The sequence below is a fragment of the Debaryomyces hansenii genome (assembly GCF_000006445.2).
Source record: "Debaryomyces hansenii CBS767 chromosome G complete sequence".
In the NCBI taxonomy this organism is placed as follows: Eukaryota; Fungi; Ascomycota; class Pichiomycetes; order Serinales; family Debaryomycetaceae; genus Debaryomyces; species Debaryomyces hansenii.
The window spans coordinates 1,245,341-1,262,914 of record NC_006049.2 but is presented as its reverse complement, the minus strand read 5'-3'; the positions used below and the strand labels follow the sequence as shown (position 1 = coordinate 1,262,914).

General features: G+C 34.5%; 8 protein-coding genes across 8 annotated transcripts; 3 read left to right on the top strand and 5 right to left on the bottom strand. All coding sequences in view use genetic code 12, as the record gives it.

The window, feature by feature from the left end:
* Nucleotides 1-100: 100 nt before the first annotated feature.
* On the top strand, nucleotides 101-1,699 carry DEHA2G15334g (DEHA2G15334p; the record flags this gene model as incomplete). Its single annotated transcript, XM_002770599.1, has 1 exon — nucleotides 101-1,699. One exon carries the CDS (start codon nucleotides 101-103, stop codon nucleotides 1,697-1,699), a length of 1,599 nt encoding a protein of 532 aa, XP_002770645.1.
* A 54-nt stretch (nucleotides 1,700-1,753) lies between these two features.
* DEHA2G15312g (DEHA2G15312p) lies at nucleotides 1,754-2,479 on the bottom strand (the record flags this gene model as incomplete). Its single annotated transcript, XM_462207.1, has 1 exon — nucleotides 1,754-2,479. One exon carries the CDS (start codon nucleotides 2,477-2,479, stop codon nucleotides 1,754-1,756), a length of 726 nt encoding a protein of 241 aa, XP_462207.2.
* Nucleotides 2,480-3,419: 940 nt separating this feature from the next.
* DEHA2G15290g (DEHA2G15290p) lies at nucleotides 3,420-5,222 on the top strand (the record flags this gene model as incomplete). Its single annotated transcript, XM_462206.1, has 1 exon — nucleotides 3,420-5,222. One exon carries the CDS (start codon nucleotides 3,420-3,422, stop codon nucleotides 5,220-5,222), a length of 1,803 nt encoding a protein of 600 aa, XP_462206.2.
* A 112-nt stretch (nucleotides 5,223-5,334) lies between these two features.
* Nucleotides 5,335-6,684, bottom strand: DEHA2G15268g (DEHA2G15268p; the record flags this gene model as incomplete). The annotated part of the gene is made up of 1 exon (XM_462205.1): nucleotides 5,335-6,684. The coding sequence occupies one exon, from the start codon at nucleotides 6,682-6,684 to the stop codon at nucleotides 5,335-5,337; it is 1,350 nt and encodes a 449-aa protein (XP_462205.2).
* Nucleotides 6,685-6,848: 164 nt separating this feature from the next.
* On the bottom strand, nucleotides 6,849-7,853 carry DEHA2G15246g (DEHA2G15246p; the record flags this gene model as incomplete). The annotated part of the gene is made up of 1 exon (XM_462204.1): nucleotides 6,849-7,853. The coding sequence occupies one exon, from the start codon at nucleotides 7,851-7,853 to the stop codon at nucleotides 6,849-6,851; it is 1,005 nt and encodes a 334-aa protein (XP_462204.1).
* A 1,721-nt stretch (nucleotides 7,854-9,574) lies between these two features.
* DEHA2G15224g (DEHA2G15224p) lies at nucleotides 9,575-10,936 on the bottom strand (the record flags this gene model as incomplete). Its single annotated transcript, XM_462203.1, has 1 exon — nucleotides 9,575-10,936. The coding sequence occupies one exon, from the start codon at nucleotides 10,934-10,936 to the stop codon at nucleotides 9,575-9,577; it is 1,362 nt and encodes a 453-aa protein (XP_462203.2).
* A 1,808-nt stretch (nucleotides 10,937-12,744) lies between these two features.
* On the top strand, nucleotides 12,745-14,205 carry DEHA2G15202g (DEHA2G15202p; the record flags this gene model as incomplete). Its single annotated transcript, XM_462202.1, has 1 exon — nucleotides 12,745-14,205. One exon carries the CDS (start codon nucleotides 12,745-12,747, stop codon nucleotides 14,203-14,205), a length of 1,461 nt encoding a protein of 486 aa, XP_462202.2.
* Nucleotides 14,206-14,504: 299 nt separating this feature from the next.
* Nucleotides 14,505-17,054, bottom strand: DEHA2G15180g (DEHA2G15180p; the record flags this gene model as incomplete). The annotated part of the gene is made up of 1 exon (XM_462201.1): nucleotides 14,505-17,054. The coding sequence occupies one exon, from the start codon at nucleotides 17,052-17,054 to the stop codon at nucleotides 14,505-14,507; it is 2,550 nt and encodes an 849-aa protein (XP_462201.2).
* Nucleotides 17,055-17,574: the final 520 nt, after the last annotated feature.

Here is a 17,574-nt window from a genome sequence, read left to right as displayed (position 1 = left end):
CATCAAACAGTGTATACTGTTAGTAACCAATTTGTAGCTTCCAGTTGATCTGCGAATTTTGTGTAATGCTTTCATCAACTCAGAAATTTGATGGGTCTCTATGATTAAGAACAATTCATCTGATAAGATAAATTCGACTGATAATATGGGAGGTACATATAATGAAGTGACTCCTTCAGTTACTCTAGGGAAGAATAATCTGAACCTTTCTGCTAAGTCATCAAGCTCATCACAGGAATCAGCCTCATCTACGTCCGGCAATCCTGGCCAAACTAGCACCCAAGAATCACAAGAAGCAGGTCAAAACTGGCCACCATCGTTACAGGAATTTGTTAACAACAGTTTTATAAGGTCAAGCTTACTCAGTAACTCTGATAAGGTTATGTTTAATACTCAGCTACAATCATTAATGGAGAAAGCCTTATCAACAGGTAAAATATGGGAGAATGATTGGGAGACTCAGAAGATCCCTATATTAGATAAGTCATGCAAAAAATTGGAACTAGAGTGTTTGAATAAGAAGCCGAAGACTAAAAGAGAAGATCTGACTCCAACGAGTACAGTTTTCCTTCCACCTCCAAAAAGACAGAAAACGAAAAAGAAACAATCCAATAATCTTCCAGCAACTCTTCCAGCAACCCCCAACATAACTACGAAATCATCAAATACAGAAGTTTTTGGGCTGAATAAGGAATCAGAGTTTAATTCTGCTGAGAAAAAGAAACAAAGGATGGCCAGATTTGGAGCGGAATCTCTAACACCAGAACCTTTCAAAAGAATCAACGAAGCGAGCAGCACCAAGGTAATCGTAGGTAAATGTGAAGATTTGGAAAAGCATTATTTAAGGTTGACATCAGAACCAGATCCGTATAAAGTAAGACCCCAGAGGGTGCTAGAGAAAAGTGTGAAATTTATTTTAGATAAATACAAGGGAGATCTGCTGGCAGGATATTCATATGTCAATAATCAATTCAAATCCATAAGACAAGATTTGACAGTTCAGCATATTAAGAATGATTTTGCAATGCAAGTATACGAAACTCATGCCAGAATAGCAATAGAAAATAATGATTTGGGAGAATTTAACCAATGCCAATCGCAATTAAAATATTTATATTATCTCAAGAAAAAATCTGATAAAAATTTATCTAATAATGTATATTCTGTGGAGTTGGAGTTTACATGCTACAGAATTATATATATGTTAATGATGGGTAACTATTCAGAAATCTACAAGCTAAGATTAGAATTATGTTCCAATAAGCCCAAGGCAAAAGGGAAAAAGCAAATAGAGTTATTAGACTGTATTGAAAAAGCTTTCCTTTTGCAAAGTTATCAAATTCATGGAGACTACCATAAATTTTTCAACACATATAATTTTTTCAAATCTATTCCATCAATGAACTTGGCTTCTCATTTGATAAAGCATTTTTTGGTGAGTAAGGAAAGAATAAAATCATTGAATACAATTGCTAAGAGTTATAGAAAGTTACCTGTTCCATTCCTCGTGGAAGAATTAAAGTTTACGAGCAACGCAGAAGATGACGTTGACAATTGGAATACCTTTTTGACAAAATATAACTTACTTCAATTCCTTGTGCTGGGTACTGATTTTGATTGCGCTGCATCAAGAGGCATTTTGCAAAGTATTGTAGTCCAAAATGGTTTTAGGAAGATAGACATTAAGGGTCAAATTTAAAGATCATATATATTACTAGGTATATATTCATACATAATCAGCATATTAGAAATTCTAATCAAGGGAGGGACCCATAGCCATCATTGCAAAATTATGTTTATTCTCGTCATCAGTATTATCCATGTAGAATTGGATCTTTTCAGTTAATTTAGAATCATCTAGAATATGGTTCAGGCTAGTTGATATACCTAAGTCAATCGGGCCAGCTCTTCTTCCATCAAGTTCATATAAATGATTATCTTTTCCTTTAACAAAAGTAATGAAGTGCAAGTCTATTGATTCACTTGCATCGGGAGCTTCTGTTTGGCCCTGCGTACCGTAATTAGAGTCCAACTGGATATTTTTTTCTAATTGCTCAACTAGGTTTGCAGTTTCCTTTACGGACAAACTCTTGCTCAACTGAGACAACAAACACTTTTTTAAAATCAGGTTATCAATAATAAAGTCATCTGGTAAATTAGCCAAAATATGAAGCAAAGCATAAAGTCCGCACCCATTGCCTATAGTTTGCTTGAACCACTTAACATCATTAAATTTTTCATTATTATATTTTGATTGTTCTTTATCTGAGCTCTTTCTATATTGTTCATAATTCTTGGTTAATGGGAATAACAAAATTATTGCATATACCGGTTGAGGAAGAAATGCTAATAGCTCACTATCTGTTAAGGAATAAACGTCATGAAATTGAAGCACAGGTGATAAGCCCAACTTCTTCGATAAAGAATTAAATATACTTGGATTAGACTCCAATGGAATCACTCTTTTTGAATCTACCATTTTCGAATACAGATTTGTCTATTGCAATAACTAAGTTTTACTCTAAAGTTGTTCTTCTAATGAGGCACTGATAACTAACAGAAGGGTTTCTGAGAAAAACGTTTGCTTATGTAATTATCTTTGTTGCACTATTGATACTTCAAGTGTTTAAGTCTATACTTCATATGTATTCCCTATCAGTATGTTGTTGTACATATGTTGTTAAGTAGGAGCTTGATATAGAGTAATATGGTGCAATTGTATCATAGACTAACTCATTATACTATTGAGAGAACCAACCCATCAATTCTTTTATCTGATAAGTACGATCATCGACTCTTGATGAAATCCAATATTTCCAGTAATGTTTGTAAATGCATTTCGAAGTAATACTAGAATATCGTGAGTATGAACATACGTAGCTTCATCAAAATGGTCTAGATAAGCTTCGGTAGCAAAGGATATAGATTCTTAGGTACTTCTTTTGGCCAACTCGCTCGAGTTAGATTGAACATCAATGGCTTCATTCGGTTACGTTGACAAGATTTTGGCTATTGGTTTCAACATAAAGTATATTAGGAAGAATGTTTCTAACAATTCTTTCTTTTTATTTATACAAATTCTTGCAAAACTGCATCTACACTACAACACCTGGTAGTATTCCGGTCATTTTCTTTTGTAATCAGAAAATACGGCCATATTCTCACTAATAGGGTTGAAATTGAGAGAATGCCCCTAATGAAGCTCATATCTGTTTCTGCCTTCTAATGTATGTAACTAAACCTGAAATATCTGTGGTTTTGATACCAAAGCTAAATTATCACGTGATCGTGATCAAAACATTTGATCTATGTTTACCTTTTGCTATGCAATGAATATTAGGGGGACCGAACATAATATACAAAGAGAGATCTCATAGTGGTAACCTTAGTTGCATTTGCATAAATCCGCAACGCTATCTATGAACAAAATTGCATTTTTCTATGCAATTATCATCCTATGCATAATACAGTTGGCCTGCTTTGTCTTCATAGCTAATTTGCATTCATGGCTCGGCGAATACATAACTGGAGATGTAAGTCAATTGTACAGCCCAAATTCCGTGGAACTATTTGAATCTGCATTTCTAGCATTGTTGCTCGTAGGGGCTACTGGTTTCGTTACTTTTGTCAGAGATTTGCTATTCGTTCAAAAGAAGACGTCTAATACAAACGGAACATTCCATAAGTTCTATTTACCAATCATTGAGGAATTGCTCAAATTTGGTTTGGTTTATTTCGTTGCCCGTCGTGGCAGAGGTACAGATCATTTAGCTGGACTGAATGAAACGATTCATGGAGATACAAACAACTCCGAAGGTGCTCCTGATTTAGGTGTTAAACAAGTAGCCATAATAGCGTTGGTTTTCAATTTCGTCAAATTCTGTCAATTTACGTATAGATTCTCTCCCATTAATTACGAAAAGGGTTATAAAGAATTCATAAGTCTTTATAGAATGTGGCGTGAACATATTACAATTGACAGGGCGTTACGCAGCAATAATAAAGTGAAAGTGGATGCAGCAATGATTTTAGCTGGATCTTTGAATGACGGTGAGCGGTCTGTTTATTCAAAGAAATCAACTGCCACCTTAATCGCACCTGAGGTTATGTCGATACCATCGAGGGTTCCATCATTGGATACAGGTTCTTTGAATTTCAAGAAATTACCATCATTCAAATCTGATATGGTATCTGCCGATTTGGAATCATGCTATAATCTAGTTGATAAACTTTATTCAATATCTCCAAAGAACACGTATCATCTAGATACAGACGATGTTATCGTGGTGTCGATTGACGACTTAGAAGATGATGAAGATCCACTAAAATCGATCGCTAACTACAGTAACAATACATTAAATTCAAATGTACAGCATTACGAACAAAACAATTTCCAGAAAGAGGGCGGAAAGGAAAAAAACAATTTAACACAAATTTCTGATTTGAATTTGGAAAGAAATGCATGCTGCATTGCTTCTCTGAATGATAATGGGAATTATGATACTAGTCCATTTTGGACATCACAATTCATATCGAATATGAATTTTTTCGCTTGGTTATTACCGTTTCTACCTATTCCTCAAAAGAGTGAAGAGTTAAACAATAATACCCGTCCATTGACCAATAATAGAAAATTTGATTCGGCGATCAAAAATAAATTATCGTCTTATCAACTTGACAGAAACTCCGTTACCGATACTGAAACTTTGCATTCGTCGGAAGCTTTGCTCTCGCAGCATAACTTGCCTATATCAAATTACGGAGCGATAGATGTCGAATCCCAAATATCAGCTGATGCTATAGTAAGTTCAATTTGCGTGAATGAACGAAATAATATTATTGACTTCCAATTATTTGTTGATAATTATTTCGGTTATACTTATGACTCAAACCAAATCTCCATCGATCCAATATTTGAAATGTTTGGAGTTACAATTACTGAATTTAGTGCCAAACTCTTCATTATTTTATTCAACTGTAATTATGTGTGGAATCTTAGCACATTTTTGATCTATGCATACCCATTTTTCAATGATTCATTTCTGCATTTTCATTTCATGATACTTGGTATCTTGATAATAAAGCTTTTCAATCGGAACTTTATTCATAGCAAAGACCTAAGAAAAAGTATTAAATTCTCATTGGTTGTTGAAATTCTGATTAATTTGATTATATTTGTTGGCATCATTCTATTGTTACTTTTTGGTGTCGATTACACCTGAATATGCCGTATAAATATATATATATTAAGTATTATTAAGGTCTATTTATATTTCTATTAATATGATTGAATGTGAAATAGTAAGTTCTATTAATATTCTTCATCAAACAATATTATACGTTGAAAACCGAGTTCAAGTAGCTATCATTAGTGAATGTAAAGTCTTTAATATGCAATATATCAGATTGATTGGCTCCAGCTGCACAGTGAATTCTATCACTTCCATTGCTTGGTGGAGTAAAAGACATCTCAGTAAATTCTTCATCAAAATTTTCGGCCAATATTGGATCAGTGATAATAGGCAATATAGGCGGTAATGTTTCTAATTGATAATCAGGACTTTCCAATTGTGACCAATCAATATGTCTGAAAAAACGATGTTTCTTTAACAGATCAAAATCATTATCAATATTGAATCGCTTATATGGATTTGGCTGCAATAACTTTCTTAACAAATCTTTAGCATCCAATGAAAGATAAAAGGGAAATTTTAAAGTCTTCTTCGAAGAAATAACCTTCTCTATGATTTTTTTATTGTTGTTACCATTGAATGGAGGTGAGCCTGTTAATAGATCATATGCAACACACCCCAATGACCACCAGTCAACGGAGTATGTATATGGTTCGCTTTTCAAAATTTCTGGTGCCATATACTGGACCGTACCTGTCATTGAGTGCTTTTTTTCGTCTGTTGTGGAAACTTTAGACAAACCAAAATCTGTCAACACCAAATTGCCATACGAATTCAACATACAATTCTCAGGTTTCAAATCTCTATATATAACTCCGAGCTTATTATGCAAATATCTCAAGGCCAAAATTATTTGTGCAATATAATAAGAAGCGTTCTTTTCACTCATAAACTTCTCCTGTGCTAAATGGTGAAACAATTCTCCACCACTAAGATATTCCAATATTAAATAAACTTTATCATTATCCTGAAACGCATAGTACAAGCTCACAATATTGGGATGATTAACTATTTCCAAAATGGATTTTTCATTAATTGTTCTGCTGTAATTTATCTGATGTATTTCATTAGTTTCATTTATTACCAACGATGCTTTCTTGAGTTGCTTCTGTGCAAATAACCTATTTGTAGAAATTTCTCTGACCAATATAACTTTACCATAAGCACCTCTGCCTAACACCTTTATTGGCTCGAAATCTGACAATTTTGGTTTATAATTTTTGAAATTATTCGTATTATTTAAAGACGAAACATACGATTCCTGAATGTCAATTTCATAAGAGGACGGATTAATGGTTGATGGTATGCTATTTCTTCTAGTATTTTTCACTGGTATTGGCCGTGGTAATTCACCAACTGTATCATTTATATCATCTTCGTCTATTGCGGTGATACCGTTCTCATCTACTAGCCTGTAGTTCAAATTAAGCTTTTTCTCTAGCTTCGTCGATAAATCTTCATCGTCATCATCCATATTGAAGATTCCTGTCATATCCCCTTTATCTCTATTTTAGGATTCATATCGTTCCACGTTTTACTCGAATGTATTACTACGTTTATTAAAGTACAGGCTAATAAAATATTTACCCGAATGAAATGGCAGATGTAAAATTAAAAATATTGAGACAAAGTATATATGAAGACCAGCTATAATGTTTAAACTAAAGCTCTGATGTAGAGCTTTTCTTTGCCCGATAAATAATCCATTATCAAGCTAGTGTTGTCAAATAAATTTAAATTAGACTCATTAAAGGTCTTTCTAGGTGTCTTTGAAAGAAGAATTGGTCTGATGCTCTCTTGTTTGAAAACTAGGAACAATTTGATATTCTCCCTATTTATATCTGAACGCATACTAGTAATTTTACTTATTATTATGTCAATTAACACATTTATATCTTGTAAACGTTCCTTCTGTACTTTCAAAGCTATTACGTCTTCAAGTTGATCCTTTTCATTAATGTAGATTTTTATCTTCATGCTGGAACTTGTGGGTTGTAAGAATGATAATCTATCTCTGACAATATTCTGATCAAACTCTGGCTTCATTCTAGCATTTCTGTGTATTCTATTATTGGACTGTATTGTTGAGCAAGATATGTTTGAAACATCCTCGGAATGAAAACTGGTTGATGTCAACGTGAATGAATTATCATCTAATGTATCTAGATCAAATTTAGTCTGTTCTTTGTTGTCGACTATTATAAACTGTTCTTCCGTAGCCCCATTGCCGATGTCTAAATTTTGATAAAACTCTTGCCTTCTACCATCATTATTTATTGAACTATAATCAAAGTCTTCGGTACTATCAAGAGTATTATTGTTCTTTATATAAAAATCTTCCTTTCTTTTTAATGAAGTAGAAACTAGACTTCCTAGCCACGAGCTTTTTCTTATTAAGTCTCGGTTTGGGAGCTTTTCGAAGGTTTTGTATGTTAAGCTCGCATTTGATAAAGGAGGAGTAGTATAGCAACTTATAGGTCTCGAGAAAGTTTTCTTCTCTTCAATATCTTCACTTATGACACTAATAGAGTTACTTGTGGGAATCGAGTCAAAAATAGAACTTTCATCTGTCATACTATCGGCATCTTCTATGGATTCAATTTCATTATTAATGGGCCTCAACGAATTGAGATTCCTCTTAAGCTTGAATTCAAACTTCATTATTAATATATATTATTATTCTATGACTAAGAATTTATGACGGAATAGAGATATTAATACTAAATATGGGGCCATAAATTAATTGATAATGTTTATAAATTTCTTCTTTGGGACAAAACTTAAACAAATGGATCAAATATACGTATCACGTGAATTTGATCTACTTTCTATGGATAACGAATTACTCTATACTCGATATCATAATCTGACATTTCTTACTACGGAATATAGTCATCGAACTTTCATGATGATTCCCAGATCTCTTATAAAAATCATAGAGATGTTTCAGCTCATCAAGTGTGTTGTATCTTATCAAGTGTGCTGTTTTACAGATGCCTAGTGCCTTATGAAATCACTGGCTATAACATCGTAAACTTGACATTCTTGAATATTCCATGAATTTTAGGTAACACTATCGACATTGAATGAAGTACGAACTTTACAGAAAACTTTTGCTTAATATTTCTAAATCTCGCTCCATACTCAAGATTTGAGGTCTAGAGACTTTATTAGATCATGGAGCCAATAAAGCTATCAATTTTATAGAGTGAAAGGAATAAGTATTTCTATTAAGGAAAATCATATCTTGGATTTTAAAAAAGTATTTCGTTCGCTTTTTTGTTTTTTATGATTTTGCACAAAAATTTAACGATTTTACAAACATTCAGCAATCTAAAAGACACACCATCGTTCGATTACTCAAATTGTCCGGTTACTGCTACAGAAGTTCAACAAAAATCGACTAATGTCATCATTGCAAGCTGTAGGCTCATACAATACAATGATCAAACAATCTCGTACAATTGTCTCGATTATTGGATCGTATCACTTTCGCTTTCTAAGCTTATTTCAAGCCTGATCATCACATGCTAACATAGCTCCCACATTCTTATTTGAATATTTTAGGGTTCTGGGCCCAATTGCTTACAACGGCACATTTTTGACTACGAATATTAGGGACTAGACGGAATTACATCTGTTGGCTTTACCTACGGGCAAATTCTGATTTAGCAAGCGGTTAGTAGCTACTTTGCATTCTTTGATCAAAGATGTCATCAAGAATTCGACCAGGCCCTTGCTACTCAGGTCAACCTAAATTCAAAGCTGCATGAAACCTTATCCTTGAGTAGGGTAATCTTCTTATTAAATATCATATTCGTTATTTCTGTGTGGACTTTCTCATCGAACAAAAAATGGTATCGCCTATGGTCGCATATTTAGATGCAGTAGCAGAAACATATTCCGGTTTTTTTATATCGACCTTCCCCTATTTAAGTACGCCCAGTAAAATTTTGTTCCGTCCACCACGAGGGGAATAGTGTACCTGAATAAAATTTGTACTCCATTAGAGGTTACCTCGTACATTAAGCCATTATGCAAGTCTGCATTCCAGTATGCACTTTATGTGCATTCAACTTAAGCCATCTACTACAGGCATGTCGTGCATTTTGAAACAATTCGGGCTGGGTTTGTGGATGCTCCATTGTGGCCAACCAAGCGGAACAATTGCTTTGGAATGGTATAAACCAGGCATGCCTAAATATAAATGCGAGTACATTTAGTTTTGTAGACAGTAATGCAAATTGATGATGGTCATAAATAATAAACAAACAAATGATGATATGCCAGATATCACAAAGATAACGTGATGTATTAAAATAAATAACGAATACATTAGAGAATATAGTACATTGGTCGTAGTTTCGTATATACGATAAAATTCATGTTGCCCTGAGAACAATTTTCTCAGACTCGTTTAAAACTTGAATGAAATTGTAATTGTGTGAGTCGATATGTTTAAAATCCTGTAATTTGATATACAAGCTCTTGTAGGGAAGTTTAGCGCCGATTAGTTTCTTCAAATCGGCGACCGATTTAATATCATTCCTATATATCTTTAAAGCAACGATGTCGTCGTTTTGTTTGATGATTTTCAATTTGACATAGTTATTTTTCAGTGTAAATATCTCATGAGAGAATGAGAATGGCGTATCGGGACTTTTGTCAGAATCGATATCGGAAAAAATCGATTCGGAGTGAGAGCCAACCGAATCATTATAATCATGATTTGAAGTATTTATCGTCAATTTTGGTGGACGACTTGCTATAGTTTTGTATGTATTGTCTTTTCCCAAAAGACCAATCGAGTTCAAATCATGTCTTTCAGAAAATGCAGCCGGCGATATAGGAATAACCGATTTGTTTAATGTAACATTATTGTCCTGGTTACTAGAAGCCATGCTATTTAAAATGTCAACAGAGTATGGCAGAATCCTCCTTGTAATGTCTTCATTATTTAAATTATAATTTAGGTGGCTTAATAAGCCACCTAAATTACGATAGGAAACGTCTAGCCACTCATATAAAGCCTTTGATCTTTGGAATCTCTTATCGTTGAAGAGTCTATTGGTGTATATGCTTAGATCATTACAACGCTTTAATAACATTACGATCAGATCTTTTGATTGCGATGACGCTGTAGGAGGAATGGGTTCCGGCAATTTGGGCAATGATGGAGAAATGCCATTAGTATCTATATTCTTACCAACCATATTCAATAAAGACCCATGCAAGTTATAGAAATCTTCATAATACCGAGGTACGTATGTTTTACTATTATCTGAGTATGTTATGTCTAACCTGTACCAATATCTGTTGTCTAGCAAGAGAACATTGGAGATAGAGGCAGATTTCGGATACGATTTGTTATGAGTTGAAATTGGCCTTACCATTAATGCGTTATTGTTTCTTATATCTTCAGTCTGGTTATATAATTTGCTGTTAGTAGGAGATACTTCATCAACTTGATGTAACCACAGCAATGTAATAGGATCCAAAGGATCGTTGACTGCTATATCAACGTACTTTGCTGGTATCAACCCATATTTATTCACCGTATCTAGGAATTGTACTAAAAGCCATCCATTTCCAGGACGTTCTAATACTTTTAAAATATCACCCTTATGGGTAGTCAATTCGTACTTGTTTTCAGCGGTAAAGCCATGTTTACAAATAACGATTACAGTGAATTTAAAACTGCGAACAAACTGTTCGGCACTTGTAGGTGCTGAAATATCAAGCATTTCTCGTTCTCCAAGACGTCTCCATCTACCCATACTTACTATGTATATATAGAATAAACAAATTCAACTTGTTGGTGGATGTTTTGTTTTATATTAGGCTATTGAGATTCGGTGCAACCCAAGATCAATAATAAACAATCATGCAGGACTTGCTCATCAATAGTCACTTTGATGCGTTTCGCATAGGTGTAACAAACCGTTGAAAGAACAGCTCTCTCTCGACAATAGAAAATGCGTAGCAACTGGTTGCTATGAATAAAATCGAGTAAATACTCCGCCTAAACGGTCTTGTGATTGTCGGATTCCAACGCCCCGTTACTATTTGACGATCAGATTCCCTACAGTAACCTCCATTCACGGCCATAATCTACAATACAACACGTGGTTGGATGTACCCATCAAGCGAACCTGGCATTATAATTGGCCCTACCACACAATGAAAAATGTGAACAAAAGTACACATACTCGTCGAGTTGTAGCTCCTAATACCGGATTATATACAATGGGTTAGTGTTTGTAATCTCCTTCCAGCCATTTTTGCTTAACTAAACAGAGGTATTTTAGTCTTGCTGGTAATCCGGAAGTTGGTAAAATATGTGAAGAAGAAGAAACAAAACTCTATATTTCCAATGATGCTTCTCTCATTAAATGCTCATTGTCGTCTGAAAATTTTTCGCTCGCACTCGTTAAGTCGTGCACAACCAATTTATTCATCGTCTACACCGTGATGCCCTTCGGCTGTTCTGTTTGCCTTCTGGTACCTGATAAAAGTGTCTCCGGACGACATTCCGTATTTCTATATCGACTATCCGCTTAATAATCTAACCGTCTTACTACAAAAGCTGCTGTAAATGCACTCATTGTTGATATGCCATTTGTCTCACTTAACATCAAAATGTCGCAGGTGACGTAATGCCTTAGCAAAATGTCTTCCACATCGGCGTTAAGAAAATTAGTCCGTACCAAAAGATAAGCTTTCGTCAACCTCAAAGTAGCATATACTTGCAGCATTCTTCAAAATATTACCTCGGGTGTTTATTGTGCATGAGTTGCAAAATCGCGGATAGTTCCGAATTTCGGATTGTAAAAAATGCGGAGTTATATACGTAGCACATGATTACAATGGCGCATGACGTACATATACCGGTGGCACCCTTTTGGGAGAAATGTACGATAGTGATGAAAAGGGTTATACGCTTGTGAGTAGTTCTATCGGGGAATGTGAACGCTTATGATGCAAAGTAATTTGAATGCATAACCAACAGTATATTTATTGTGTGCGACAATCAGAGATATGGGTATGCGTTTGAAAATTGCTTAATAATAATTGTCTCATATGTCTGAATTAGATTGTTTAAAAATTGGTAGCAGTATGGAAGACAAGATTGAGAAAACATCGTTTATCAAAAAAATTTTATGGCTATATAATTTGGAATAATAGAGCATTTTTTTTTTCAGGAGTAGACTTACACATTCTAACGGAGTTTACGAATGCTAATGCCTAGTAGTTAAAGCAATTGAGTAAAGGGATATAATTTCAAGCGAAATAATTGACTAGACCGAGGAGCTAAGCGAAGAAATTACTGATAGGCTTGAAGCGAATTTGAAAAATTTGTGAAAAAGTTTTTAAGAACGATAGCATTGGGCTAGGTGTAATACATAGGATAGACCATATCTGCCGTTGCAACTTAAGCAGACACTGAAAGAAGGTAGTCACCAAATAACCAGTTTTTCATAAACTATTAACGGGATTTCACGCACATAGAATTGGACTGTGCTTTATACGTATTTGTGAAACACGTATCCAGATGGTGAATTCGTTGGTTAATTCTCCCAATTCGGGACTTGAGACAGGAGAGGCTTCTAATATTAACGAACCTATAGCGTCACCACCAATTCCAATAACCGGTAATAACAATCATGCAAAATACGACCAAATATACATAGGAGACTCTGGCTTGGATCCATTAGACTACGCTCCTCCAATTGTTCACAACCTGCTGTATTTAAAGCAGTACAACAAGCAACAACAACAGCTTCAACAACAACAAAGGCTTTTGATGATACAACAACAACAATTACAACAATTGCAACAGCAGCATCAACACATACAATTACAACAATATCCACATGACCAACCTACTAATGCTGGATACAACAGCATTTATAGTAACCTACAAGGTATCGCTTCAGCCGACAATATCAAAAAAAATATACAGCCGTCTACAAATCACCATTCAATCTTTAACTTTGAAGATGTTTCGTCGTTAGGTCTCGTCGACTCTCAATATTCCAAACCACAATCTGCGGACTTTACTTATAATAAATTCGATTTTGACCTAGCAAACCCTTCATTAGAATCTATACCAGATTCAATCAGTAATCCGTTTGATTATTCTGGATCTCAAAACTGTTTAGCACCAACTCTCCATGCTCACACTGGCCACTCTCCATATAATGCCACCATCAACGACACTTTTACGTCCTCACTATCAGATACTTCAAGTTTCACCCCAAATTCTGTACCTGAAGAGTATTTTAGACCTATGACGGGTTCATCTTTAAAACATCTGACTAGTTTGTCCGCATTTCCTCCAGTAACTAAGACTGACAATTCAAACTATAAGATCAACAAAAAATCTTTGAACGAGTTTAACACATCTTTAGATAGTAAGAAGAATCTAATGATGCCAACAAATTTTGCAACATCGACCACAAGCTCTTCTCCATCTGTCGAATCACCTGGCTGGGCAGGAGTTTCCCCCATATACAACAGGTATAAAGGAGTTGATTTTACCGGTAATACCAACTTACGTGTTGATCCTCAAACACCTAACCCAAAACTAGTACATCATAACTCTGCAAGTTTCCCATCTTCTAGTAATTCTCATCTTCAAGAAGAAGGAAGGAGAAAAACTTATCCATTATTTAATGAATTCCTGGTGTCAACACTGGAGAGACTGACTCCTAGTAAAAGCACATATAGTTTATTGAGCACCAACTCTGCTCTGGACAAACCTAAGAAGTACACCAGAAGACGGCTACTTCCAAGATCAAAAAATGGATGCTGGATTTGCCGAATAAAACATCTTAAGTGCGATGAAGCTAGACCGATTTGTACTAGCTGTGCAAAACTAGGGATTGATTGTGATTATTCGTCAGAAAAGCCAGATTACATTATTGATAAGAATTTAAAGAGGGAAAAACTAGCTAGCATATCTGTCATCAGAAAACAGAAGCAACCAATTAACAATAAATACAAGATATAATAGTTCCTGGAGTTTACTGGTTGCAATTTTGCGATAGCGGAATATAATTTTTAACTAAAATTGGTTAACGATTAGAAGGGAGGGAAGGTAACCTTTAACTCTTCTTATTTAATTCTTATATATTTAATTCTTCTTATGACTATCTTTATGGCTCATTGTAATAATATACATATTTTTTGAAGTCATGCTATGTACTGCCTATTATCCTATAGCTAACAAACAAGAAAAGAAAATACAAACTACCGACAAGTAAAATTATAGACATACCCTGACCGAATTTATTAAAGTGCTAAAAGATATTATTCCCATTCAGAAACTCTCAACTTTTTTTTCAAGACAATTTCCCTTTCAGTAGTCGAAATTATACTTATGTCGCCATTTTCTAGATTGTTGACATCATTGAAATTTTTATTATACTCTACCATTGAAATATAATCACCTTCAAAGCCTACCCATGGCCCGTATAATGGATCAATTAGATGCGGATAGGTATAATCCGTGTATTGTTCTCTTTCTTCATCAATTGTTGATCTCCTCCTTCGTAATTCATGAAAATTATTCACTGAATGTCTGCCTTGGATTAAAAGTGATGTTTCGTCCGCTTCCCCAGCCTCCTCAGTTTGATTTTGGTTATTCGAATCTGATATTTCCAGCCTGTCATCGTCAAACTCTTTATCAAAATCATAAGGGTTTTGGATTGCCCTTAATGCAATAAACTTATTAAGTGGTAGATAGTGCATCTCGAAATTCCAAGTAATCACCAATGTAACGAAAACCAATGGAGAGCTCAACAATGCTAATAATATAGCTCCTTCCAATGCCAAAGTGCCGCACATGAATAATTGGAATAATACTAAACCTAGCATCAATCTCCTGAATATCATCGTCCAAACTTTACCAGTAGAGTGTTGGGGATGAACACAGGTATAAATCAATTGATACTTATAGACCAAATACCCTAGAATAAAGTAGATTAAACCGCTAGTAACAATCTTAGTAGAAACAACGGAATAGATCAAAATTATAATGAATATCAAAATATGCTGAGGCACCTGTAACCCAAAGTCAAACATAGGTGGTGTATAATAGTAAAATCTATAATCCCGTGGTGTCTTAAGAATAATATTTTTCAACAAGAATATTTTGCCAATGACATTTAAAATTACGACATCACCAATTTGTAATAATCTAACTGGAAACATGGCTAAACCTTGTAATAGGATCAAATCAACATAGAACAACGACAAACTTTTCAATGAACTGGCCAATTGATAGGCTATTTTTGTTGTATCACTTAGAAATGACCAGTAGTTAGAGAATGTTCCCGCAAACGTAAAAACCAAAAATAAATTAACAAACAAATAGAAAAAATTCTTCAGTAAAGTGGACAATTCAATATCACTATTTGATGAATAACCTTGATATTGTGACAAGAATCTATAAAAATAAGGAAGCAGAATATTCAATAACGAGAATAATAAAGGTGGTAAAATACCAGTCACGAATGTTGTTAACCACTTTGACTTCGCAATAAATTTCCCTAATGCCGGCCAAAGTTTGGTAATCGTTTTAACATTAATTAATGCTGCCAAAGACGAAACAGGAAAAAGCAAGATCACACAACTCAACATGACTATAAAGGTAATCACATACGATTTTAATAATTTCTCATAACGGGTTAGTCTAAAATTTTTCCACCTAATATCTTTTGGAGCCGGGGCTAATTTAACAATTAACTTATGGACTCTTGGATCCAAAACTGTTTGCGCAGCCATCTGCGCGGAAGCAACCGAATCCATTGTTATGAAAGCACTTGATATTTGCTTAAAGCTGGAGTTTTGTAATTCAATGGTAGAAGTTATGGGATCAAATTTTCCTTGAATTGCTTTAATTTCTTTATCAAGATTAATTATAGTACTCGAGAGCTTGTCGATTTTTTCTTTCATACTTATTCCCCTTGGTGAATCAATAACCGAATCGATTGCATTTTTAGGCAACACGGATGGTGTTTTTTTCTGGGTATATATGTCGATTGATAATCCGTAAACTGATGCATATAAGTTTTCTAATTTATCGAGTAAAACTTTCCGTTTTTCAAAAAGAACCTCAAGGTCAGTCCAATCATAGATTAATTTTACATCCGTAACTTTTCCAATTCCCAAATCTTCAATAAAGTTCTTCAAAATCGAAGGATTATTATTCCTTAGTAATTTTTTAGGGATCCCATCTAGCCTGATAGTTCTATCCACTATCGAATTTTGAGAGGCTAAATACTTTTGTCTGGTCTTCAACACCTTATCAGTGTACTCATATATAGTAACGTAAACAATGATTGAAAAAATATACGTGAATATCGGATAAACCCAAAGGTAATTTGGGAAATCATCATTTAGATCAGGCGGCGTAGGATTATCATAATTGAAAGTAATAAACGATCTTGCTACAGACCACACAATATTATCCTTATCGTAATTACCCGTATAATAGTACCTGATAGGACTCAACACAAATATCGCCAATACCGCAAGTAACGAAAAGATTCGAATCCCCATCTTAAAGAAGGCTAGGAATACAAATGCATCCAAACCTGAAAACTGCAACACCTCTTCATCCGTAATTCGATAAACATTAACAACCCATCCAAATATTTTGTTTGGCAACGGTTTTATCGCTTCAGTTCTCTTCCGCAAGGTTCGTACAGCGTAGATATGAGGCCATCTGTATCTCAAGATACAGAATAGAATGAATGATGAAATACCAACCCATAAACATATAACCAACTGAGTTTTGAACACTCTTTGTGACCCTCTCAAAGCAGTGGGATCATCTATTGGTGGATCTATATTCATTGACGTTGTATGGAAATTTGATGTATTCGTTTATGTTTATCTTCTCTTATATTGTCCTCAAAACGAATCGCACTTCTATTAATCGCAAATATTGCCTAACGCGGCAGTCTACTTATTTTACTACAAAATACTGTTATAGTCCTTAGACTACACATATATATATATATGCCACCATGTAGCTAAATGGCATCGTTGCCAATGTGATATAAAACTAGAGATAACCTATCTAGCATCATAAATATGCAAAATTATAGAGAGGATTGAATAACTCAAATTTGCCAGAAACATACATTATAAGAATATTTTATTATCTGACCTTGAACATCAGCGAATAAAATATTCTTATATCAGGCTTGTCTTTGACTGTTCTAATGCTTTGTCCTAGTGTTTCTACTATATTCAACGGGTATAAAAAATGAAGAAATTCACGTGATGAGCGTACTTTTTCAACGTCGAAAAGTTAGTACCTAGTAGCCTATTATTTTTCTTTTCCCAAATAGCCTATTGGGTGATTAAAGGT